Genomic DNA, 25,763 nt, shown 5'->3' with positions numbered 1-25,763 from the left:
CACACACACACACACACACACACACACACACACACACACACACACCACTCTAACAAGACAGCAAACAAGATAACGACCCCTTTTTCACCACCATGTGCAGACTTGTACTTTTGGGAGAGAGAACTGAACAGACCACACTTTTGAAATGAACCCAAAGAATTCCATCCTGGGTTCTTAATGTTAACATGCGGAGTGTCTGCCAAGGAAGAGAGAGAATTTGAGCACACTGGTTTGAATCCCATAGTCGCCAGTATTTTCTCCCCTTCCACTAGACCCTGAGTAGTGGTCTGGACGCTAGTTATTTGGATGAGACGATAAACTGAGGTCCCATATGCGGCATGCACATAGCACACGTAAAGGAACCCAACAAAAGTGTTGTCCCTGGCAAAATTATGTAGAAAAATCCACTTCGACAGGAAAACAAATCAAATTGCAGGCAGATTAAAAAAAACAAAAAATGGGTGGCCATCTCAGAGTAGTGACGCGCTCTCCCTGACGAGAGCAGGCTGAATTTTACACAGAGAAATCTGTTGCGACAAAAAAGAGTAATACGATAATACAATAGATCAGCTTGTGCAGTATGATGACAGACAGATGGAAGGCCTGACTCACCAAGACTCTGTCCACTGGCACGTCCGTTGCCCATCACGTAGAGGAGGGAGTATCCCTCCCACATCCTCACCGTGCCGATCGGGCACTCAGGGGGCGCTGCTGTCTGACTGTGTCTGTTCCAATCAAAAGTCATGCACCAGTCAGAACTTCAGCCATGAGCTTAATGTTGTTTTATACTGCAGATCATAGAATGTTTGAGTGAGTGAAGATTCGTCTTTGTGTTAGCGTGTTTGAGTGAGTGGGGATCTGTAGTTATGTTTTATACTGCAGATCACAGCCTGTCTGAGTGTTTGAGTGAGGATTCGTCATTAGGTTTTATACTGCAGATCATAGCGTGTTTGAGTGAGGATTCGTCATTACGTTTTATACTGCAGATCATAGCGTGTTTGAGTGAGTAAGGATTCATCCTTGTGTTTTATACTGCAGATCATAGAGTGTTTGAGTGAGTGAGGATTCATCTTCGTGTTTTATACTGCAGATCAAAAAGTGTTTGAGTGAGTGACAATCCACTGTTATGTTTTATTCAGAACTGTCATACATGATTCAAAACTTCATCTGTGCCCATATAACAAATAAAGTCATTTTTCACATAGGCTTATGCTTGTCTGAAGTGGACCAATCAGGCTGATCTGTCAGCCATGTGTTTGCTCATCTGCTGGAAGTCAGCTGCTGGGACTTGCGGGCTATAAAGACAGAAGAAGAAGGGGGAGGAGGAGGACGGGAAAGGGGAGGAGAAGAAGAAAAATATGGAGATGGAGAAGGAGAAATAGAAGTAGAAGATTCAAGTGTATAGAGACGGAGAAGAGGGAGAAATAGAAGTAGAAGATTCAAGTGTATAAACATTAACAGGAAACAATAATGCAAAACAGGAGGAGGAGAAGAAGAAGAAGAAGAAGTAGAAGAAAGATCCTAGTACACAAAGACTCACAGAAAACAACACTGACAAACACCTGTCACACGTTTCCTTTTACCTGGTGAAGAAGATGCCGGGTCCACTGCCGGCCACACCTGGGTAACCTGCGTCTCCGTCAGGACCTGGTTCTCCGGGGAGTCCAGGCAGACCGCTGATACCTTGAAGGCCAGGTGGGCCAGCGTCACCTTGATTGCCAGGTAGACCATTCAGACCTGGGTCTCCATCTTGTCCGAACAGGCCAGGTAGACCAGGTGCTCCATCATCACCTGAAAACCGCCACCCAGACCTCATGTACATACATGCTAAGACACCTGCTCACATGCACATTCCATGTGTGTGCGCACACACATACCCACCCACCTACTCATACCCCCACAAACACAATCACATAGAACACAGCAACCCACCCACACACACACCCATGTATACAATCACATAGAACACAGCCACTCATCCACACACATACACAGTCACATAGAACACAGCCACCCACTAACCCCCCCCCCACACACACACACAATCAGATAAAACACATCCACCCACCCACATACACAATCACATAGAACAGGCCGCCCACCCACCCACTTACATACATGATCACACAGAACACAGCTACCCACCCACTCACGGACACAAACCCATACAACATAGCCACATAAAACGAGGCCACTGACCAGGTTCCCCGCGGGGCCCAACTTCACCGTCCAGGCCAGGTGTTCCAGGTTCACCGACGTCACCCTTCATTCGATCAATTTGATTCTCCGGTGGGAGGCGTCCAGGTGGACCTCGCTCTCCTGTTGGCATCCGTACATGCAGGTATTAACAACAACGATGATGATGATAAGGGAAGAGGCCAGGTACACCCTGTTTACCTGTTGGCACGGGTACATACAGGTAATAACAACAACGATTATGATGATGATGATGATAAGGGAAGAGGCCAGGTATGCCTTGTTCATCTGCTGGCATAGGTACATACAGGTATCAACAAAAATAATTATGATAAGGGAAGGCCAGGTGGGCCTTGTTCACTTGTTGGCATAGGTAAATACAGGTAATAACAACGATGATAATGATGATGATGATAAAGGAAGAGGCCAGGTGGGCCTTGCTTACCTGTTGGCATAGGTACATACAGGTATTAACAACAATGATGATGATAAAGATGATGACAAGGGAGGCAGCCAGGTGGGCTTTGCGCACCCGTTGGCATAGGTATACACAGGTAACAACTACTACGGATGATGACAATTATTAAAGAAAATAATAAGAAGAGCAACAATAATAACAATGATAATAAGAATAATAATAGTAATAATAGTATTAATCTTTTTCTTCTTTATCATTCATGGTCTGAAAATACCATGATCGCCAGTACAGTCTACAAGTAGATTTTCATCAGTAGTCTGCACACTGACCAACACCAAATTCACAGGTAACAAAAATGACATACAGAGAAAACCACTCATGCAAACACACACACACACACACACAAAGAGCCACTCAAACAAAAACTCATACAAACTAACAAACAAACACACACACACAGTCCCTCATGCATTCTCTCACATACACCTAGAAACACACACACAGCTACTCATGAATACACTCTCACACACATATATACACACAGCCACTCATGCATATACTCTTACATACACCACAAACACATACATTTGCATACAATCATATCATACACACTCAAATCCACTCATGCCTGCACACACTCGCTCTCTCTCACGCACACACACTAACACACTCATATCACGTACACTCAAATCCACTCATGCCTGCACACACACACTCTCTCTCTCTCTCACGCACACACACACACACTCATATCATATACACTCACATCCACTCATGCCTACACACACACTGTCTCTCTCTCACGCGTGCTCACACACACACACACACACACACACACACCCTAAACAAACAAACACACAAATGCACACACACAATCACATACACACCGATGCAAACACACACACACACACACACACACAATCACATACACACTGATGCACTCACACACACACACACACAATTATATACTCACACACTCACATACACACAGAAACACACACACACATACACACTTGCACACACACACACACACACAATCACATACACACTGATGCACTCACACACACACACACACACACAATTATATACTCACACACTCACATACACACATACACACACACACACACTCGCACACACACACACACACACGCAACACACTCACCTCTCATTCCCTTGAGCCCCGTGCCCCCAGCAAAGCCTGGGAAGCCAGCGTCTCCCTTGTATCCGTCGATGCCAGGAAGTCCCGGCAGTCCCTCATTGCCATCACGTCCAGGCAGACCAGGTAACCCTGGCAGTCCTGGTTCTCCCTGCGGAACATCACCACACACACCTGGTTTATCACCTGCAGGCGTTTCACCTGTGAGGCAATCATACGTGCACGTAGACCAGGTAACCCTGGCAGTCCTGGTTCTCCCTGCGGAACATCACCACACACACCTGGTTTATCACCTGCAGGCATTTCACCTGTGAGGCAATCATATGTGCACGCAGACAAGACACGCACGTGCATGTGTGTGTGTGTGTTTGTGTGTGTGTGTGGGGGGGGGTGGGGGGGGGGGGTGAAAATGCCATACACACATGCATGCACATTGAGTACATGTACACACACACATACATATGTCTGCACACACACACACACCACATGTACAGAGTACATGTACAAACACAGAGAGATGCATACATACACAGACACACACACAGAGTAATGTGCATACATAGTTTCATGCATGGATACACATACACACATAACCACATACACGAACATGCAGAGTACATGTATATATATACACACACACATATGCAGACACACACACATACTCATACATTTTCTTTTTCTTGTCACATATGTAACTGTTTACAGTTTGAACAAGTTCTCATACACATACACACACATCACTCCAAACCCCTCTATAATAACTTTAGTGAACAGACATTAAATCAATGACCAACCAACACACACACACACACACACACACACACACACACACACACACAGTGCAAGTTTTCAAACACACACAGACCTACATGAACAAACACACAAGAGTCCATGTACAAACACACACACAGACACATACAGCAGCACTCAACACACACTCTCCAAGTACACACACACACACAAAACACAAACACACACAAAGAAGAAGAAAAAAAAAGTCAAACAAACTGACCTCATCCCCACGGATTCCATCGTCACCAGCGCGACCAGGTAAGCCGGAAGGACCTGGCCTTCCGGGGTCACCAATCATACCATCCAGCCCAGGTAAGCCAGGTAAGCCATCCATTCCTTTCATCCCCCTCCGCCCTGTCCACACACACACACACACCTGTCAGGTTTGATGGAGTCCGCAAATCTCAGCAAACAGAATTTGAATAATGTTTCCATGCTTTTTTTTTTTTTTTTTTTTTATTCCCTAAAAACACCTGCATTTCCACATCTTTTGCACGGGGAACCCCTAAAATCAAAGTCACAGGCAAAATATACGTAACACATGTACAACTGAATTGACACACAGAATAAGTTGTGAAAGAAGGATTATGGGATGTTTGGACGCTGTTGATGGAAAAAACAAAACAAAAACATGAATGTATGTACATATATATATATATAGAGAGAGAGAGAGAGGGGGGGGAGGAGCGAGCGAGAGAAAGAGAGAGATATATATACACACACACACACACACACACATGTGCGTACGTGTGTATGCGCATGTGTGCCTGCATGTGTGTGTGAACTGACCCTCTGATTATTCCTTGGTTAAAATTTTTAAAAAGTCCCCCCCCCCCTCCCCCGGCCCCACAAAGAAATTCCCCAGAAAAAAAAAGTTCCAGGTGAAATACATGTTTAGCTGTCTCAACTCACGTGAGTTACATGTTGAATTTCTTGCCTTAACTCATGTGCGATACATGTCACATGTTGAAAAGTGGCCCAGTGGTAATGAACCTGACAAGGAAACAGGTGTCCGCAGGTTCAAGTCTTGCGCTGGATCAACTAGACCTTGAGTGGTGATATGGGCGCTAGTCTTTTGAATGATACAATGAACTGAGTTCCTGTGTTCACCGATACACTTAGCACACATAAAAGAACCCACAGCAATGAAGGGGATGTCTGGGTGCTAGTCTTTTGAATGAGACAATGAACTGAGGTCTCGTGTTCACCGATACACTTAGCACACATAAAAGAACCCACAGCAAGAAAGGTGATGTTTCAGGCAAAGTTATGTTGAAAAATTCTCTTCAATAGAAAAACAATTACACTTCTAGACACATAAATATATGTAAATATATCTATATATATAAATATATAAAATGTGGTCTGCTGCATTGTAGCTACACTCTCTCCCTAGGAAGAGCATTCCAAATTTCATACAAAAAAAGTATGATTGGCAGTCGTGCCTGACTATGACCATCAGAACAGCAGAGGAGGTAACTGCTGTCCTGACTAACTGGGCTAGAATATGATTGTAGTGGAGAGTGTCTTGCCCAAGTTTACATCCCCACTCTCACGGCCAAGAGGGTTTTTAGGACATTCAGTGCTGGGATGGTTCCCAAAGGCCAACTAGCCCCCAAGGCTGCAGCACTAAGAGCCAATGCAATTTTGCCTCCTAGTTTGAGAGTCATAGTCCTTCACAAAAGACTAAGCTGTAAATGACTTCCCGTTGTAATGGAAAAAGTAATACAACACAATACAGTGCAATACAATACAATACAATACAATGCAATATAATACAACACAGCACAATACATTCCCTGACAACACCTGGTTCAGGTGAACTACACGTTAAGCTGTCTCAACTCACCTGAGTTACATGTTGAATTTCACTTTCATTCACAAGCATTGAGGAAGGCAAACGCCGAAATATTTGCAGTCAGATAGTGTTGTCGTTTTTTGTTTTCTTTTTTATCATCTCTCTCTCTCTCTCTCTCTCTCTCTATATATATATATATATATACAGAGAGAGAGACAGAGAGAGGGACACACACACACACTAAGGTCGCTTCAACTCACCTGGCAATCCCAGCAAGCCTGGCTCCCCAGAGTATCCCTTGGGTCCTTGGGACTGGAGGACAGGTTCGCCCTTCATTCCCTTCACACCTGGAAGACCGTTCAGACCGTCTTCGCCCATAAGGCCGCGAAGACCTGGGAGCCCAGGTAACCCAGGTATGCCTTCCTCACCTGGGGGGCCTGGGCGACCTGTGTGTGCAAACATCCAGCATTGATGGTCACTAGGGTGTAAAATAGTTCGAACATATGTGCATGGGTATGAACATGGACATACCCAAAGCCCAGCCCTGAACCATGTCACCTGATAGGCAAAAGCCAACAGGTCGTTATAGTTAACTCCCATACAGACACTCCCCCCTTCCCCCTGTCCCCCCAAAAACAAAAACACCCAACAACAACAACAACATGACCAGATGTACACACACACACACACACACACAGAGAGCCAAATAACAGTAACAACAATATAATAAATGGGCATTTATAATGTGTTCCACCTCAACATATGGACCCAAAGCACTAACAATGATGATGATGATGATGATGATGGGAATGTAAAATCTGCTCTACCTCCTCACCACAGGCACCCACAGAACGCTAACAATAAACATCAATAAAGGGAAAAGAATAGTTGCAAAAGTTAGCGACACTGGGCACTCAATCACAACTTGCAACTCTAAAATCCCCAACTTAACTCCTTGCGTACGAATGACAGAAGCAGCGACCGTGACAGCGTCTCACAGCTGCCTGACATTAACACGTCACGATTGGAAGGTTCTCACTTGTAAATAGGGCAGATGAATACAAAGACTACAGCATTTTTAAGTGATGAAATGTACAGGCTGGGCCGTTCAGACTCGACTCCCACTGGACTTAACATAGGGTCTCTGTGGGGTGAACCTAAGGGAGAAGTCTGCCCCGAGTGAGTTAAGAGGGGAGACAGTGAACAGATCATCAAAGCAGCACCATGACCCAATCAACAAACTTACCTGGAGGGGCAGGTGGGCCATCTTCTCCAGGAGGTCCCATAGGGCCTCGTTCACCTGTAATCAACAGGTGACATGACCTCAGGTGTGTACAGGTGTCATGTCACATGACACAATGGGTCTTTTCTCATGTGCAGAAAGTGGTGTGTGTGTGTGTGTGTGTGTGTGTGTGTGTATGTGTGTGCGTGTGTGTGTGTGTGCGCGTGCATGCACTCGCATGTGCTGCATAAGAATATCAGTGTCATGCAACTGCATAATCCAGTGTGAATGAAACAATCTATTGTGATTTCAAAGAAATGCCATGCAAATAATGATCATGTTCTAAAGTGACTATTTTTATACGCTCAGCAAATTAATGTATAGTGCTGACATGACTAGAGAGACATTCCATGAAGATGCTTTGACAATAAAACTTGAGAGAGAGACAGAGAGAGAGACAGAGACAGACAAAGACAGAGGGAGAGAGAGAGAGAGAGAGATACAGAGAGACAGAGATAGATAGAGACACAGAGACAGAGAAACAGACAGACAGAGCGACAGACAGAAAGAGAAGAGACAGAAACAGAGAAAGAGACAGAGAGAGACTGAGAGAGACGGAGAGAGAGAGACAGAGAGGCATAGACAGAGACTGGACTGGACTGGAATTATTTATTGTCATTGCCAAGAAAGGTCACAGACAGAGAGACAGAGAGAGAGAGACAGAGTGAGAGAGACAGAGAGAGAGAGAGTGAGACAGAAGAGTGACAGAGAGAGAGACAGAGAGAAGGACAGAGAGAGAGATATATATATAGAGAGAGAGACATAGAGAGAAGGACAGAGAGAGAGACATAGAGACAGAGAGAGAGACATAGAGAGAAGGACAGAGAGAGAGACATAGAGAGAGAGAGAGACAGAGAGAAGGACAGAGAGAGAGACAAAGAGAGAGAGAGAGAGACATAGAGAGAAGGACAGAGAGAGAGAGACATAGAGACAGAGAGAGACAGAGAGAAGGACAGAGAGAGAGACATAGAGAGGACAGAGAGAGAGACATAGAGAGAAGGACAGAGAGAGAGACATAGAGAGAGAGAGACACAGAGAGAGAGAGTGAGACAGAAGAGTGACAGAGAGAGAGACATAGAGAGAAGGACAGAGAGAGAGACATAGAGAGAGAGAGAGACAGAGAGAGAGAGACACACAGAGAGAGGGAGTGAGACAGAAGAGTGACAGAGAGAGAGAGACATAGACAGAGAGAAGGACAGAGAGAGAGAAACAGACAGACAGAGAGGGAGACAAAGACAGAAGGAAGACACACGAAAAAGGAAACCAATCTCACCGGTGCGTCCAACTTCTCCGTCCAGCCCCGGACGTCCGGACAGACCCGGGTCACCCGTTTCACCTTTCGATCCAGGGAAGGCTGGAAGGCCGTCCTCACCTTGTTGCCCCGGCTCACCAGGTATACCGTCCAGCCCAGGCAGGCCGTCTTCACCTCGCATACCTGGCAGACCAGGTAAGGCGTTCATGCCAGGTAGCCCGTCCTCTCCCCTCTCCCCAGGTGGGCCGTCCAGGCCAGGTAAACCGTCCAGGCCCGTGTCGCCTCGCTCCCCTGGTCGTCCGCTGCGTCCAGGTGGGCCGTCGTCTCCCTGTTGTGTGAGGGCAGAGTGTGGTGTGCTGTATTGTCTTGTCTTGTAATTGTCTTGTATTGTTTTGTCTTGACTTGTCATTGCCTTGCGACAGGTGCAACAGCCGAGTGGTTAAAGCACTGGACATTCAATCTGAGGGTCTCGGGTCCGAATCTCAGTAACGGCGCCTGGTGGGTAAAGAGTGGAGAGTTTTCTGATCTCCCAGGTCAACATATGTGCAGACCTGCTTGTGCCTGAACCCCCTTTGTGTGTATATGCAAGCAGAAGATCAAATACGCATGTTTTAAGATCCTGTAATCCATGTCAGTGTTTGGTGGGTTATGGAAACAAGAACATACCCAGCATTCACCCCACCCCCACCCCACCGAAAATGAAGCATGGTAACCTACATGGCCGGGAAAAAATGGTCATACACGTAAAAGCCCACTCGTATTCATATGAGTGAATGTGGAAGTTGCAGCCCATGAACGATGAAGAAGCAACGCCTTGCATTCTATTGTCATGTGTTGTCATTGTATTGTACTGCATTGCATTTATTTTATTGTTTTGTAATTGACTTGCATTGCATTGTCTTGTTTAGTTATAGCATTGCATTGTATTGCATTGCCTTGCTTTATAATTGTATTGTATTGCATTTATTGTATTGTAATTATTTTGAATTCTAATGTTATTGTCTTCCATTGTATTGTAATTATTTCAAATTGTTATGTACTGTATGGTATTGTATTGTTTTTGTTTTTTTATTTTGTTTTGTATTGCTATTGTTTTGCATTGCACGGTGTTGTATTGTTACTGTTTTGTATTGTTGTTTTTTGCACTGTAATATATTGTTATTGTTTTGCATTGCACTGCATATACCAAGGACTTAACAGAAATATCTATGATATAATTTTTTCTTTCCTTTTTTCATTCATATTTTTTTTATCTCATGCTTATGGGCAGCAAATCGCCAAAACACAAATAACCTATTATGCCTTTTTATTACTTATTCTACCCTTAAGGCAGCTACGCTTCGTGTTTAGAGCCTAACGAAGGAGTAACATAATCATACATTCTACCCTTAAGGCAGCTAGGCTCTGCATTAAGAACCAAACAAAGGAGTGACTCACAGGTCCACCAGGTTCGCCAGGTAGTCCAGGTGTTCCGGCCTGACCACTCATGCCCTTAAAGCCTGGCAGTCCCATGCGGCCATTATCCCCAGGTAGACCAGAGTCGCCAGCTTCCCCAGGTAGACCAGGTAAACCTGAACAGCAAAACAGCTGTGTGTGTACCTGCGTACCATCACTCACTACACAGCACCTGCATGTGTACCTGTGTACCAACACATACGCTGCACATCGCATGTATGTGTACCTGAGTAACAACAGCAAGATGTGTACCTGTGTAGCAATACATATTCTGCATAACACCTGGATGTGTACTTGTGTACCAACACACATTCTGCACAACAGCTGTGTGTGTACCTGTGTACATACACACACTCTACACAACACCTGCATGTGTACCTGTGTACCAACAAACATTCTGCACAACACCTGTATATGTACTTGTGTACCATCACTCACTCTGCACATCACCTGCATTGAGTACCTGTGTACCAACACACATTCAGCAAGATGTGTACCTGTGTACCAACAAACATTCTGCACAACACCTGTATATGTACTTGTGTACCATCACTCACTCTGCACATCACCTGCATTGAGTACCTGTGTACATGCACACACTCTGCAAAACACCTGCATGTGTACCTGTATACTGACATATTCTGCACAACACCTGGATGTGTACCTGTGTACCAACACATACTCTGCACAACACCTGCATGTGTACCTGTGTCCTGATACACCTGTGTATACCCATGTATCAACACATACTCTGCACAACAGCTGCTCTATCCATGTGCATGTGAGCATGCATGTGTATTGTTGTTGTTTGCACTGTAATATATTGCTATTGTTTCGCACTGCACTGCATAAACCAAGAACTTAACAGAAATGTCTATGATATAGGGATGCAACTCCCACATTCACTTGTATGCATACGAGTGGGCTTTTACATGTATGACCAAGCATGTATGCAGGCATATGCACACATGTGGTGCATGTGTGTGTATGTGCATGCATGCACATGCATGTGTGTGTGTGTATGAATGTGTATACACATGTGTACATTCAAGTGCAAATGAATGTATATGTATACATGTGTATGTGCATGTGCACATGCATGCTTCACAGAGAAAGTGCCAAAATGCCAGTGAGTTTAAAACAAGTGTGTGCTCAAGTTTATACATAACTGTATCTAAATCTCATAATGAATACTGGCTCATGTAAATATGCAAGCGCCTCAAAAAAACAGGTCTCATACAGCAGGGTAAATAATATAATACTTTGAGTGAAACAAAGAGAATATTACTTGGAATACCCAAATGGCTTAAATGAAACAGAAAAAAGAAAACATTACCTGGGGTACCCCAAAAGGCTTGAGTGAAATAAAAGAAAGAAAATATTACCTGGGATATCCATAAATCTTAAGTGAAAAAAGCAAGAAAATATACCTGAAATACCCCAACAGGCTTTAGTGAAACAGAGAAAGAGAATGCTACCTGGAATACCCAAAGAGCTTGGGTGAAACAAACTAAAGAGAACATACCTGGAATACCAAAGCTTGAGTCAAAAAAAAAAGAAAAAAAAAGAAGAGAATATTACTACCTGTAATACCCCAAACATCTTGAGTGAAACAAAAGAAATAAAATATGCCTGGAATACCCCAAACATCTTGAGTGAAACAAAAGAAATAAAATATGCCTGGAATACCCCAAACATCTTGAGTGAAACAAAAGAAATAAAATATGCCTGGAATACCCCAAACATCTTGAGTGAAACAAAAGAAATAAACTATGCCTGGAATACCCCAAACATCTTGAGTGAAACAAAAGAAATAAACTATGCCTGGAATACGAAACAAAAGAAATAAACTATGCCTGGAAGACCCCAAAAAGCTCAAGTGAAACAAAGAAAGAAAATATTACCTGGAATACCCGAAAAGCTTGAGTGAAACAAAAGAAGAGAATATTACCGTAAAGTTCGGTCTATAGGCCGTGACTTTTTCTCCCAGCTTCAACCTCTGCGGCTCATACAATGATGTGGCTCATTTGAGGATTTTAACGATCCCAGGAGTGTCACATTCTCGTCTATTCTTAGCTGCCCTTCAACTCACCAAAATCATGATTTCTGTTCATGAATTTTTGGATGAGCTTCAGGTTAGTCTGCTAACTGTTCACGTTTTAAAAATCAAATCCACACACATCAAAGCCTTCATATCAGCATTCAGTTCTACTCTGCTCAAGTGCACACCCTCATCATGCCGAAAATGGAATGAAATGCCTATGATGCAGCCTTCAAACTGAAGGCGATCGACCTAGCACAGACAGTGCAAGCGACGAACCAGCAGCGACCTCCACCTTGCATTCATGTTCATCAAGTGAAAGTGAGGCTGAAGTCAGTGACAAGATGGTACCTGTAATACCCCAAAAGCTTGAGTGAAAAAAACAGAAACAAAACACACCTGGAACATAAACGAAGGAGAGAGAGGATTACCTGGAATACCCATGGGCCCAGGCTGACCCTTCTCCCCAGACACCCCATCCAGACCAGGTAAGCCATCCAATCCAATGGTCCCTGGACGACCTGAAATGACAGCAACATCACAGGTAAGACTCAGGTATATAAAACAACAAAACATCAAACAGTTTTCCAACTCAGATGACCTGAAATGACAGCAACATCACAGGTAAGACTCAGGTATATAAAACAAAAAAAACATCAAACAGTTTTCTAACTTATGTGACCTGAAATGATAGCAACATCCCATAAAAAAATCAGGTGTAGAAAAACAAAAACATCAAATAGTTTTCTGACCCAACAGTTTTCCAACCTAAGATGACTTTACTCTCCAACCTAAGATGACTTTAAAAGATTACAACATCTTATATACAACTCAGGTGTCAAAAAAAAAAACCAAACACCAAAAACACTTTTCTAACCTAAGATGAACTGAAATGATAGCAACATCCGCAATAAAACTCAGGTAAAAAAAACAAAAAACAACAAAAAAACCTCAAACAGCTTTCTATCCTAAGGTAACCTGAAATCATAGCAACATGAGATATAAAACTCATGTGTACAGACACAACAACCATCAAACAGTTTTCTGACCCAACAATGACCATCCATTTTGGTTTGGGACTATACGACAAGCCAGCATTCTGAGAGCCCATTCATTCTGTATTCTGGCATCAACCAGGCTTGAGAGACAATCACTTGCAGCGTTGGTCAGGAAATTTGAGGAACACTCCTGAAGATGCATTTGTGAAGTAGATGACTCACGACTGTACGGTTCGAGTCTTCCCATCTGAGCCCATACTACACCCAGCTCTGTGTAGAAGCTGGCCAGAGGCCAGGAAATCCCGTAAGTGCTTGAACTTGCAACCTCCCTGTTGTCACTCCACGATGCTAACCACTTTGCCATGGTGGCTGCTCTGTTTCAAGAAAACTCGCTCCTCTGACAAACGTATTGTGGGCCCTCACATGTCATGTCATGTGTGGAGTAGTGGCCTAGTGGCAACGCATCTACCCAGAAAGCAAGAGAATCTGAAGATGCAGGACTGAACCCCAAACTGCTACACCTTGAGTAATGGTCTGAACGCTAGTCATTCAGATAAGACTATAAACCAAAGTCCCGTGTACAGCATGCATTTTGTGCATATATAAGAACCCACGGTAAGAAAAAGGTTGTCCTGGGCAAAATTCTGAAGTAAAATCCTCACTAATGGGGGAGTTTGTATTATACTCCATGTTTGGTGTTACATATACTTACCATGTCAAACTGATGCAAACTGGGCCTATCGGTTTGCTCTGCTTGGCCAAATTTCGCGCGGCTAACAGTGAAAAGACGAGCCATCTTGCCCCGGTCCGCTCTCAGCCAATCAAACGCCTCTAAAAACTATAAGCGCTGAATCATTCCTTTGGCCAAGGCTCTCCACGCCATTTTGTCAGTTTTACGCTCTGTCTCGTCTTACGCTTTTTTTGGCTATTAAGCGTATTCATTTGGCCTTATTTTGCTGCATGCGGCTTGTGTTTATTGTATTCTTACATTCTGTGTACTCGATTCGACTCGGCCCCCTCGATTCGTTCGTTTTTCTCTACCTCTAAGTCGATCCTGTCTTTCCTTTCTCTGTTGGGGGTCGGATTTTCGCTGGGTGCCTAAGCGCGGGTTCCATGCCTCGTATGCCATACCACGAAGGCAGGGATCATGATGCTGGGACTGAGACTCGGCAAGAGACTCTCCCAGGGAATATGTATGTGTGTGCATGCCTGTGACTGAAGCCTTACTGAACGACACAGGATTTGAATGATCAGCAGCTACAGGCATTGTTAACTTATTTATTTATTTATTATTATTATTTTATTATTATTATTATTATTACTACTACCTTTTTTTTTTTAATATTATAATTATTATTTATTTATTTATTTATGTAAGGTTATCTATTATTCATTCACCTTTTTTTCTTTTCTTTTTTTCTCTCAAGGCCTGACTAAGCGCGTTGGGTTACGCTGCTGGTCAGGCATCTGCTTGGCAGATGTGGTGTAGCATATATGGATTTGTCCGAACGCAGTGACGCCTCCTTGAGCTACTGAAACTGCAACTGAATACAGGCAGCTGTCAGTCAGCTCTACCCAGGTCGGTAGACTGTAAATGACTTTGTAAAGCGTTTACAGCTTGGCCACTGACCAAGGACAGGTTGTGCTGTGAAAGTACCAATAATAATAACACCACAGTTTTCAGCAACCAGTGAATTATGATCCCCACAGCATGTAGTGGAAGAACAGAAGATAATCGTCACGCGCTTTCACGGATGTAATTGTTTTGTTCAACGTACCTGGCTCTCCAGCAACGGAATCTCCACGATCTCCTTTCAGCCCAGGGCGACCTTGTCTACCTGTCTCCCCAGAAAGGCCTGGCAGACCAGGTAAACCTGAGAAAAACAAAACATAACAATGTATGAAAGGTAGAAAAACAAAACAATGTGTTAAACAATATATTAAAAAGTAGCAAAACAACACATAACAATGTAGTAAATAATGTATTTTTTATAAAAAGTAGCAAAACAACACATAACAATGTAGTAAATAATGTATTTTTTATAAAAAGTAGCAAAACAACACATAACAATGTAGTAAATAATGTATTTTTTATAAAAAGTAGCAAAACAACACATGACAATGTAGTAAATAATGCATTTTTTATAAAAAGTAGCAAAACAACACACAGCAATGTTGTAGACAATATATTAAAAAGTAGTAAAACAACACATAACAATGTAGTAAATAATGTATTAAAAAGTAGCAAAACAAAACATAACAATGTATCAAAGAAAAGCAACAAAAACACATAATCTTAAAACTAAAGTTTGCAGAACAAAAAAGAACAATATACCGAAAAAAAACCGAAGTCAAATCTAAACTTGGATTTCTGATGTGTAAGTATACTATAGAAGATTTCTGGATACTGTGCTATACAAATATCCATTATTATTATCATGTAAAAAAAAAAAAAAAAAAAAAGAAACCAACTGACCGTCCTCTCCTCGGTCCCCAGGTAGACCCTCGGCACCTGGACGTCCAGGTTGCCCACTTCGTCCCTTAAAACCTGGCAGTCCGTCGTTACCGCTCAACCCGGGAGGGCCGCTTTCTCCAGGTATACCTGGTGCACCTGGCTCACCTGGATCCCCACTCAGACCTGCCACACAGGTGTAGTTGCATTACAATGATCAATGTGGTTCTCTCACCTGCTACACAGGTGTTGCATTACAAAGATGAATGTGGTTCTCAGGCAGTGACATGTACTCGTAAAAACAGGGCTCCTGCAAACTTTAAAACCCCCAGGGTCCCAGGGACTCTTTTACCGTAATTCTAGGAGATCCCAGACAACTCTTTTGTCGTAATTCTAGGAGATCCCAAGCTTCTCTTTTACCATAATTCTAGGAGATCACAGACAACTCTTTTACCGTAATTCTAGGAGATCCCAGACTACTCTTTTACTGAAATTCTAGGAGATCACAGACTACTCTTTTACTGAAATTCTAGGAGATCACAGACTACTCTTTTACTGAAATTCTAGGAGATCACAGACTACTCTTTTACCATAATTCTAGGAGATCCCAGACTACCTTCTACAGGTCACACCAAAAAGCTGGTATACTTTCGTATTCTGTTCATCACGGTATAGGTTACTGGGCCAGGGAGTGTGTGAAAGGGAAGGAACTCTTTTTTGTAGCAGATGATCCTTACATTGATCTGAAGCTTCAATACAGGAATTTCTTCTTCGTTTGTGGTCTGCGACTCCCACGTTTACTTGTACACACGGGCAGACTTTTATGTGTACAATCATTTTTACTACTACCATGTAGGCAGTCATACTCCGTTTTCGGGGGAGATACAGGAATTTCAATATCTGATGTGTTTGTTCTGGACTTTTTTTTTATTTCGATTTTTCTTGTTTTTAGAAATTCACAGTAACCCACTGGGTATACATGAACTGTGTCCTTTTCTTTTCGAAGCGTCATGGATGCGTGTTGTGAATGTTTCACAACACCAAATCAGGCTGATTCTCATGACCCACTGAAAGCAGACATGAATCACTGGATACTTCACACACTTTAGATTTTCCACCTTTGCGCACACACGGTGGGGATCAAGGCACTGCGAAATCAGGAGAAACCTCCACCCTGGACCCAGGATTCGAACTCGGGGAATGTTGAACCACTTATCCACGGCAACGCTCTACCAAGAACAACAACACTGCTCGTTTACTACTCAGTCACACTGGGTGACATCCCAGGTGTTTGAATTCTTACCTTCCTCTCCCGGGAGTCCAGGTAGTCCATCCAGTCCTGGAACACCTGGCGTACCTGCCTGGCCATTCTCACCTGGCTCTCCCTTGGGGCCTGGAACAGGTACACAAATAGAACAGAATAGAACAGCATAGAAAAAACAAAAGAGAACAGAATAAAATGTGTCAATATAATAGAATGGATTAGAAAAGAATAAAATGTGGCAATAGAATGGAACAGAATAAAATAGAATAGAACAGAGCAGAATAGAACAGAATGTGTCTTTATTACCATGTTTACCATGGTAACAAAAATGAATAACCTTTATATGTTCGTTCAAATTTCCACAACAGGTAGGTTCACAAAACAAAAATGAATATGTGCAGTCTGTTCATTCATTTTCAACATCTTCTCTCTCTCTCTAACGATATATATCATGACTACAGACTGTTCAAAACTGGTTTTCAATGTGAGCAATATTCTGACTTTGTGGATAAAGTGTTTTAGGGACTGCTTGATAAAATTATGGCTTGGTTTGCTCCCAATAAATGGATCATTTTTCTGGAGAACGTTCAAATTTAATTGAAATTACGTATGTAAACGTTGTAATGTGGTTGAAGATGAAAATCATTTTTTTAACAGTTGTGATCAATACAATAACCTAGGGCAAAAACATCTGAACTCTGAAGGTCAATCATATGTTCACATGCTGAAGAATGGTTTCTATTTATAGTATTTGTAAACTCTGTGTTTATATATTTAATGCCCTGCAGATACGACAGGAATTCATTGACAGCAATGAAGACATTTAGAATTAATTTACAATGCACAAGAGGCACTTTTGTTCTACAGGTTTAAGTTACTATGTATTTTACATTGAGTTGTCGCTACGTGATCACCATATTGTGAACTTTTGACCTCTTTCTAGGGGCTGTAGGCCTGGAGATTAAAGTTTTTGTTCTTGTTCTTGTTCTCTCTCTCTCGCTTCTTTCCCCCTGTATCTCCCTCCCTCACTCTTTCTTATTTTTTTTTTATGTCACACTTTCTTTAAACTGTTACCACCTTTCATGTCATATATCATGGTACCAGCAGGTCTGCACATATGTCGACCTGGGAGATCAGAAAAATCTCCACCCTTTACTCACCGGGCGACGTTACGGAGATTCGAACCTAGGACCCTCACACTGAAAGTCTAACGCTATATCCACCACTTGGCTGCTGTGCATGTCTCCCCTGGGGAGAGGGAGGCCCATATAAAGAATGGTGGCTGACAGATATCCTGACCTGTATCCTCAAAATCACAATTGGTAACAGGTGTTCACTAACGAGCATACCTGTCAGCAGCAGTCATAGGAACAACTCTTTGGAGACCAAGCATCAGTGATAAGAAACTATAGGAGAGCTGGACAGTACATCGGTGATAAGAAACTCCAGGGAGAGCTGGACAGTACATCGGTGATAAGAAACTCCAGGGAGAGCTGGACAGTACATCGGTGATAAGAAACTCCAGGGAGAGCTGGACAGTACATCACTGATGAGAAACTCTGGGGAGAGCTGGACAATACATCAGTGATGAGAAACTCTGTGGAGAGCTGGACAGTACATCGGTGATAAGAAACTCTAAGGAGAGCTGGACAATACATCGGTGGTAAGAAATTCTAGGGAGAGCTGGACAATACATCGGTGATAAGAAACTCCAGGGAGAGCTGGACAGTACATCACTGATGAGAAACTCTGGGGAGAGCTGGACAGTACATCGGTGATAAGAAACTCTAAGGAGAGCTGGACAATACATCGGTGGTAAGAAATTCTAGGGAGAGCTGGACAATACATCGGTGATAAGAAACTCCAGGGAGAGCTGGACAGTACATCACTGATGAGAAACTCTGGGGAGAGCTGGACAATACATCAGTGATAAGAAACTATAGGAGAGCTGGACAGTACATCGGTGATAAGAAACTCTGGGGAGAGCTGGACAGTATATCGGTGATAAGAAATTCTAGGGAGAGCTGGACAGTACATCGGTGATAAGAAACTCCAGGGAGAGCTGGACAGTACATCAGTGGTAAGAAACTCCAGGGAGAGCTGGACAGTACATCGGTGATGAGAAAATCCAGGGAGAGTTGGACAGTACATCGGTGATAAGAAACTCCAGGGAGAGCTGGACAGTACATCAGTGATAAGAAACTCTAGGGAGAGCTGGACAGTACATCGGTGATGAGAAACTCTAGGGAGAGCTGGACAGTACATCGATGATAAGAAACCCCAGGGAGAGCTGGACAATACATCGGTGATGAGAAACTCCAGGGAGAGCTGGACAGTACATCGGTGATAAGAAACTCCAGGGAGAGCTGGACAGTACATCAGTAATAAGAAACTCCAGGGAGAGCTGGACAATACATTGGTGATGAGAAACTCTAGGGAGAGCTGGACAGTACATCAGTAATAAGAAACTCTAGGGAGAGCTGGACAGTACATCAGTGGTAAGAAACTCTAGGGAGAGCTAGACAGTACATCGGTGATAAGAAACCCCAGGGAGAGCTGGACAATACATCACTGATGAGAAACTCTAGGGAGAGCTGGACAGTACATCGGTGATGAGAAACTCCAGGGAGAGCTGGACAGTACATCGGTGATAAGAAACTCCAGGGAGAACTGGACAGTACATCAGTGATAAGAAACTCTAGGGAGAGCTGGACAGTACATTGGTGATGAGAAACTCCAGGGAGAGCTGGACAGTACATCGGTGATAAGAAACTCCAGGGACAGCTGGACAGTACATCAGTAATAAGAAACTCTAGGGAGAGCTGGACAGTACATCACTGATGAGAAACTCTAGGGAGAGCTGGACAGTACATCAGTGATAAGAAACTCCAGGGAGAGCTGGACAGTACATCGGTGATGAGAAACTCCAGGGAGAGCTGGACAGTACATCAGTAATAAGAAACTCTAGGGAGAGCTGGACAGTACATCGGTGATGAGAAACTCCAGGGAGAGCTGGACAGAACATCGGTGATGAGAAACTCTGGGGAGAGCTGGACAATACATCGGTGGTAAGAAACTCCAGGGAGAGCTGGACAGTACATCACTGATAAGAAACTATAGGAGAGCTGGACAGTACATCGGTGATAAGAAACTCCAGGGAGAGCTGGACAGTACATCGGTGATGAGAAAATCCAGGGAGAGCTGGACAGTACATCAGTGGTAAGAAACTCCAGGGAGAGCTGGACAGTACATCAGTGGTAAGAAACTCCAGGGAGAGCTGGACAGTACATCGGTGATGAGAAAATCCAGGGAGAGTTGGACAGTACATCGGTGATAAGAAACTCTGGGGAGAGCTGGACAGTACATCAGTGATAAGAAACTCTAGGGAGAGCTGGACAGTACATTGGTGATAAGAAACTCTAGGGAGAGCTGGACAATATATCGGTGGTAAGAAATTCTAGGGAGAGGTGGACAGTGCAAGGTCAGAGAAGAAACCCCCCCTCAGTCAAATGTTTTGGCCCTTAACTCCTTACACTCTAAGGGGGCCGGGCCACACCCAGGTCATGGCTCCTGGATGCCCTTGTATTGCTGCCTTTTTTTTCCAACCTGGTCCTCAGCAGGTTCGAACCCGTGCCTCCAAGGTGGTCACCACTTCAGGACTGAGTGTCTTTTTCTGGCAGACGTTTTAACCACTGAGCCATTGTACCCCTAGTTTGAGTAAGGAAATTTAATCCTAATGAAGTTTACTTTCATTCCTCCTCGACCAGATCCAGCTGGAACTCTTTTCTGCAGCTTCTGCCTTTGTCTTGAGAGCCCATGTCCTCTCTCTGTGCCAGAAACCGACAGCTGTTTCATGAGGCTGTGAGCAGATGTGCTTATAAACCCTCTTGCACCAATCTCTGTGACGAGGACTTTGGCTTGGAAGCCAGATTTTCTCAGGCTGCTGGCTTCTCAGTCTTGTAGATGTGGGCTTCCTCCATTCCATTTTCATGTAGCACAGTGAGCTGAATCAGAATCTGTCAGCTCAAAATGACGTGCTCAAGCTTGAGCATCGGCAGAATGTTGATGTTTTGTTTAACACACAAAGCAACGTTCAATTAAAGGGAACTACACAGGCTTTTAGAGTGATAATTTCCCTACATACAGTTCTTTCCCTTAGTCCATAGACCAGACATAAATACTACTTTTCAGTGTTGTTTTGACACATGTCAAGGGTAACTTTTTCAACCAAAGTTGCGGCGCACCAGTCTTACTTGTTGTGCGAGGCGATAGAACTTGTGACACAAGGTTCGGACATTAAACCTGACCCCCTAGACACTAGTGACAAATTTTCTCATCTTTTTTTTTTCTGACAAAGACATGCAGTTTGTACCAGAGAATAATTTTGAAACTGATGATGAACATATTGTGGACTGGCGCCTATTTTTAGAAATATTCATAAGCATCTAATGAAATAAAGTTTTAAAATGTTAAAAGAAGAGATAGTAAACTTTCTAATACATTTGTCTGTTTGTGTCATTTAGTGAAAGTGTGCTGAATTTTTCAAATATGGCCAAAATATCCCATCACGGCACAATGACTTTGTCCATTTAACTGCATCTCCATTGAGTTGACTCCACCACCTCAAGCCTACCTGAGCGTCCTGGGAGACCATCCAAGCCCCTGCTTCCAGGTAGTCCATCCAGCCCTCGCTGCCCAGTTAAGCCAGGTAAACCTGCTGCACCATCTTCTCCCATCCCACCTTGTTCCCCAGGTATGCCAGGTAGACCATCATCACCACGCACACCATCCAGTCCAGGTAAACCTGTACAAAGAAGGTGAGGAACGATCATTAGCAGAGATTTAAAAAACAAACAAACCTGTGTTGCGCTCTGGAGATGTGTTGCACTCTGGACATATGTTGCACTATGGAGATGTTTTGTGCAATGGGTATGTGTTGCACCATGGGCCAGCACACATATGAACACACATACATACCCATGTACGTTAACATACGCATGGACGCAAATGCACTGTGTACACACACATACTAACACCCAAACATACCTGTATGCACACACACACACAAACACACACACACATGCATAAACACAAACTCACTCATATGCATACACATAAACACAAACACATACACATATATGCACAAACTCATTCACACAAACACACACACATAAACACAAATACATTCACACAAACACACACATACACATATGGATTCACACACACACACACACAAATGGGCACATGTTCACAAATTCATTCTAAAATAGGCAGAAAAATAAAACACACAAACATACACACACATACGCATGCATATGGACACAAACGCACACACACACATTCACACAAACACAATCACACCAACACACACATTTGCACAAACACATACACACAAACACACTGCCCCCCATCCCCCACACTCACATGCACACAAACTCTCATAACCCCCCCACACACACACACACACACACACACACAAACACATGCACAAAATCCCTCATACCTCCCCCCTCATCCCACACCCCCACATCTCTTCAGGTTCTCACCTGGAATCCCAGGTTCCCCATTGAGACCAGGTTCCCCAGGCAATCCCGGCAGACCGTCATCACCCATCCGACCTGGCTCTCCCGGAAGACCTGGCATGCCGGGAAATCCTGAATCTCCTGAAACACAAAATGAACACAGGTTACTGAACTGTCCAAAACACTCTCCCACAGAAAATAATGATAAAAAAAAAGAAAGAAAGAAGAAGAACAAGAAGAAACCCTACCATGAATAAACCAAAGCATTCCCTTTTGACATAAAATGAACATATGTTACTTAACTACTAAAACATTCTTACACAGAAAAATAAAACCAACAAAACACCAAAAAAACATGAACAAATGAAAGCACTCTCCTCCAGCACAAAAAGAACATGTGTTGCTGAACTATCCAACACATTCTCCCACATAAAAAATAAACCACCATGATTAAACCTACAACCTACAACACAAAATGAAAGGACAAAAACTGAATCAACAAAGCATTCTGCCTGCCTACCAGATGTGGTGTAGTGTAAATTTTGTATTTGTATTTGTATTTTTATTTCTTTTTATCACAACAGATTTCTCTGTGTGAAATTCGGGCTGCTCTCCCCAGGGAGAGCGCGTCACTACACTACAGCGCCACCCATTTTTTTGGTATTCTTTCCTGTGTGCAGTTTTATTTGTTTTTCCTATCAAAATGGATTTTTCTACAGAATTTTGCCAGGAACAACCCTTTTGTTGCCGTGGGTTCTTTTATGTGCGCTAAGTGCATGCTGCACACAGGACCTCGGTTTATCGTCTCATCTGAATGACTAGCGTCCAGACCACCACTCAAGGTCTATTGGAGGGGGAGAAAATATCGGCGGCTGAGCCGTGATTCAAACCAGCGCACTCAGATTCTCTCGCTTCCTAGGCGGACGTGTTACCTCTGGGCCATCACTTCACTGGATTTGTCTGAACACACTGACATTCCCATGTGAAAATAAAACTGAATCTCTTCTCCACTCTTTCACATTCTTTTTTTTTCTTTTTCTTTTTTTTTTTTTTTTTTTTGCTGCCCCATCATCTGCACCGTTTCAGTGGCACCACTCTCACGCCGCTCATTTTGATTCCCCCCTACACAGCCACACCCGGGTTCGTCCGTCACAGTTCCAGCATCGGCAGTCCGCAAGGAACCATCAATGTTAGGTCGCCAGGAGGCTACACACCAGAGAAGACCCTGCACTGCTGCTGAGTCACTTCGGTGGTGTTCAGCGGTGCCTGTTCTGATTTAACGTACTTAGGACATCACCTACTACGCCCCCTACTAACGACAACAAAGGCTTAGTCGCGGAGCCAGACTGAGTGAGTGTCCCTCCCAGAGTGGAGACTACCACCACATCCCTCAAACAACACCCCCCCATGAATCTGCCAACACTGAAGACACTGACAGGACTCACCCCAAGTAGATGTGAATGTGGAGGGGTATCGAAACTGAGGTCACCATGAGAGCAGGGCATGAAATGCCACAGACTTTGAGACTGTTTTGTTTATATTGATGATGATGGAAGAGGAGAATGACAATGACGATGATGATGTTGCTATGGAGGTCCATTTTGGTTTGGGACTGCATGACAAGGCTGTACTCTACGCTTCCTGTCATAATGATATCCCGGTGTTAACCAGGCCCGAGAGATACAGACACTTGCAGCATCCTGGAAGTGGATGACACTCGACTGTGTGGTCCCGGTCTTCCCATTTAAGCCCACAGCACACTCAACTCTGGATAGGAGCCGGCCATGGGCTGAAAAACCCACCTGCGCTGGGATTCGAACCCTTGTCCTCCCAGCCGTCAGTCTGCGACGCTAACCACTTCGCCACAGCGGCTGGTCTCTTTCACATTTTCAGTTTATCAAGATGTCACTGCGTTCGGACAAATTCATACACACTACACCACATCTGCTAGCAGATGCCTAACAGCAGCATAACCCAACATGCTTAAGCAAGCCTTAAGTGTGTGCTTGTATATTTCTGTATCAATCAGAGAGGATTTCAACAACAGAATTTTCCAGAGGCCAACACTTTTGTTGCCAAGGGTTCTTTGCCAGTGTACTTAGCGCATGCAGAACATGGGACCTCAGTTTATCATCTCATCCGAATGACTAGATGCTTACTTTGATTTTCCAGTCAAACTTGGGAGAAAGGCTGAGGCTGGGATTTGAACCCAGATCCCCAAGGACACTATTGGCAGATAAGCATCTTACCCTCCCCACCCCCCTTGACCCCCAAGTCAACAGTCACCACCTCAAGGACAGATTGGAAGAACAAGCCAAGCCTAAAATCTTAATCCCTGAATAAGAAAACATTTTGAGTTCTCTCCTTGCCACTCTTTGACAATCCCCAGAAAACAGTCACCACCTCCCTGTTCCCCACTCCTTCACAATCCTCAACTACCTGTCACCTGTGCTCACCTTTCAGTCCAGGTAGACCGTCAGCTCCGGGCCTGCCTGCCTCTCCAGGTCTGCCGTCGTTACCTGGGAAACCAAACTCTCCCGGGCCACCCGGCTCACCCGGCTCTCCCTGGGGTGCAAACAGGGGTGTCTCTCCCTTCTTTCCCTCCACACCCTGGGTACAACACGTGATGTGATGTAGAGAAAAAAAAGAAAAAAAAAAGAAGAAGAAGAAAAAAAAAAAGAAGCCCCAACCCCCACCCCTCCCAAAACCACAAAACATTCTGACAAGTAATTGGTACATCATGATGTAATTCAACAGACTGAGAAATTAACATTTTAGAGACTGAGAGACTGATGTTGATAAGTGACTGTAAGCGTATGTAATTAACAGACTGAGAAATTACATTTTGAAGACTGAGATATTGATATTGTGATAAGTGATTGTAAACATATGTTGATATTATGATCAGTGATTGTAAACATATGTAATTTACAGACTGATAAATTAACATTATAAAGACTGAGAAACTAACATTGTGACAAGTGATTGTAAACGTATGTAATTACATATAACAGACTGAGAAATCAATATTCTGAAGACTGAGAAACTGCCATTATGAAAGACTGAGAAATTGATGTTGTGAAAAGTAATTGCAAACATGTGTAATAAACAAACTGAGAAATTACCATTCTGAAGAC

The 25,763-nt window shown here is 43.6% G+C and overlaps 1 protein-coding gene across 1 annotated transcript in view; it reads right to left on the bottom strand.

Moving 5' to 3' along the window:
* The window catches only part of LOC143275202 (uncharacterized), a 75,544-nt gene that overhangs the window by 7,457 nt on the left and 42,324 nt on the right, over positions 1–25,763 (bottom strand). Inside the window, exons 23-38 of the mRNA XM_076579173.1 lie at positions 25,083–25,236; positions 22,651–22,767; positions 21,738–21,908; positions 17,144–17,233; positions 15,865–16,026; positions 15,167–15,262; positions 12,822–12,911; positions 10,332–10,465; positions 8,916–9,222; positions 7,607–7,660; positions 6,621–6,806; positions 4,783–4,916; positions 3,777–3,921; positions 2,200–2,319; positions 1,584–1,791; positions 613–725 (exon numbers count right to left, since the gene is read on the bottom strand). Of these exons, the coding sequence (XP_076435288.1) occupies positions 613–725; positions 1,584–1,791; positions 2,200–2,319; positions 3,777–3,921; positions 4,783–4,916; positions 6,621–6,806; positions 7,607–7,660; positions 8,916–9,222; positions 10,332–10,465; positions 12,822–12,911; positions 15,167–15,262; positions 15,865–16,026; positions 17,144–17,233; positions 21,738–21,908; positions 22,651–22,767; positions 25,083–25,236 (2,281 nt within the window). The remainder of the gene's footprint in view (positions 1–612; positions 726–1,583; positions 1,792–2,199; positions 2,320–3,776; positions 3,922–4,782; positions 4,917–6,620; positions 6,807–7,606; positions 7,661–8,915; positions 9,223–10,331; positions 10,466–12,821; positions 12,912–15,166; positions 15,263–15,864; positions 16,027–17,143; positions 17,234–21,737; positions 21,909–22,650; positions 22,768–25,082; positions 25,237–25,763) is intronic.

This window comes from Babylonia areolata, chromosome 30 (assembly GCF_041734735.1).
Source record: "Babylonia areolata isolate BAREFJ2019XMU chromosome 30, ASM4173473v1, whole genome shotgun sequence".
In the NCBI taxonomy this organism is placed as follows: Eukaryota; Metazoa; Mollusca; class Gastropoda; order Neogastropoda; family Buccinidae; genus Babylonia; species Babylonia areolata.
This window is presented reverse-complemented; position numbering and strand designations above follow the sequence as displayed.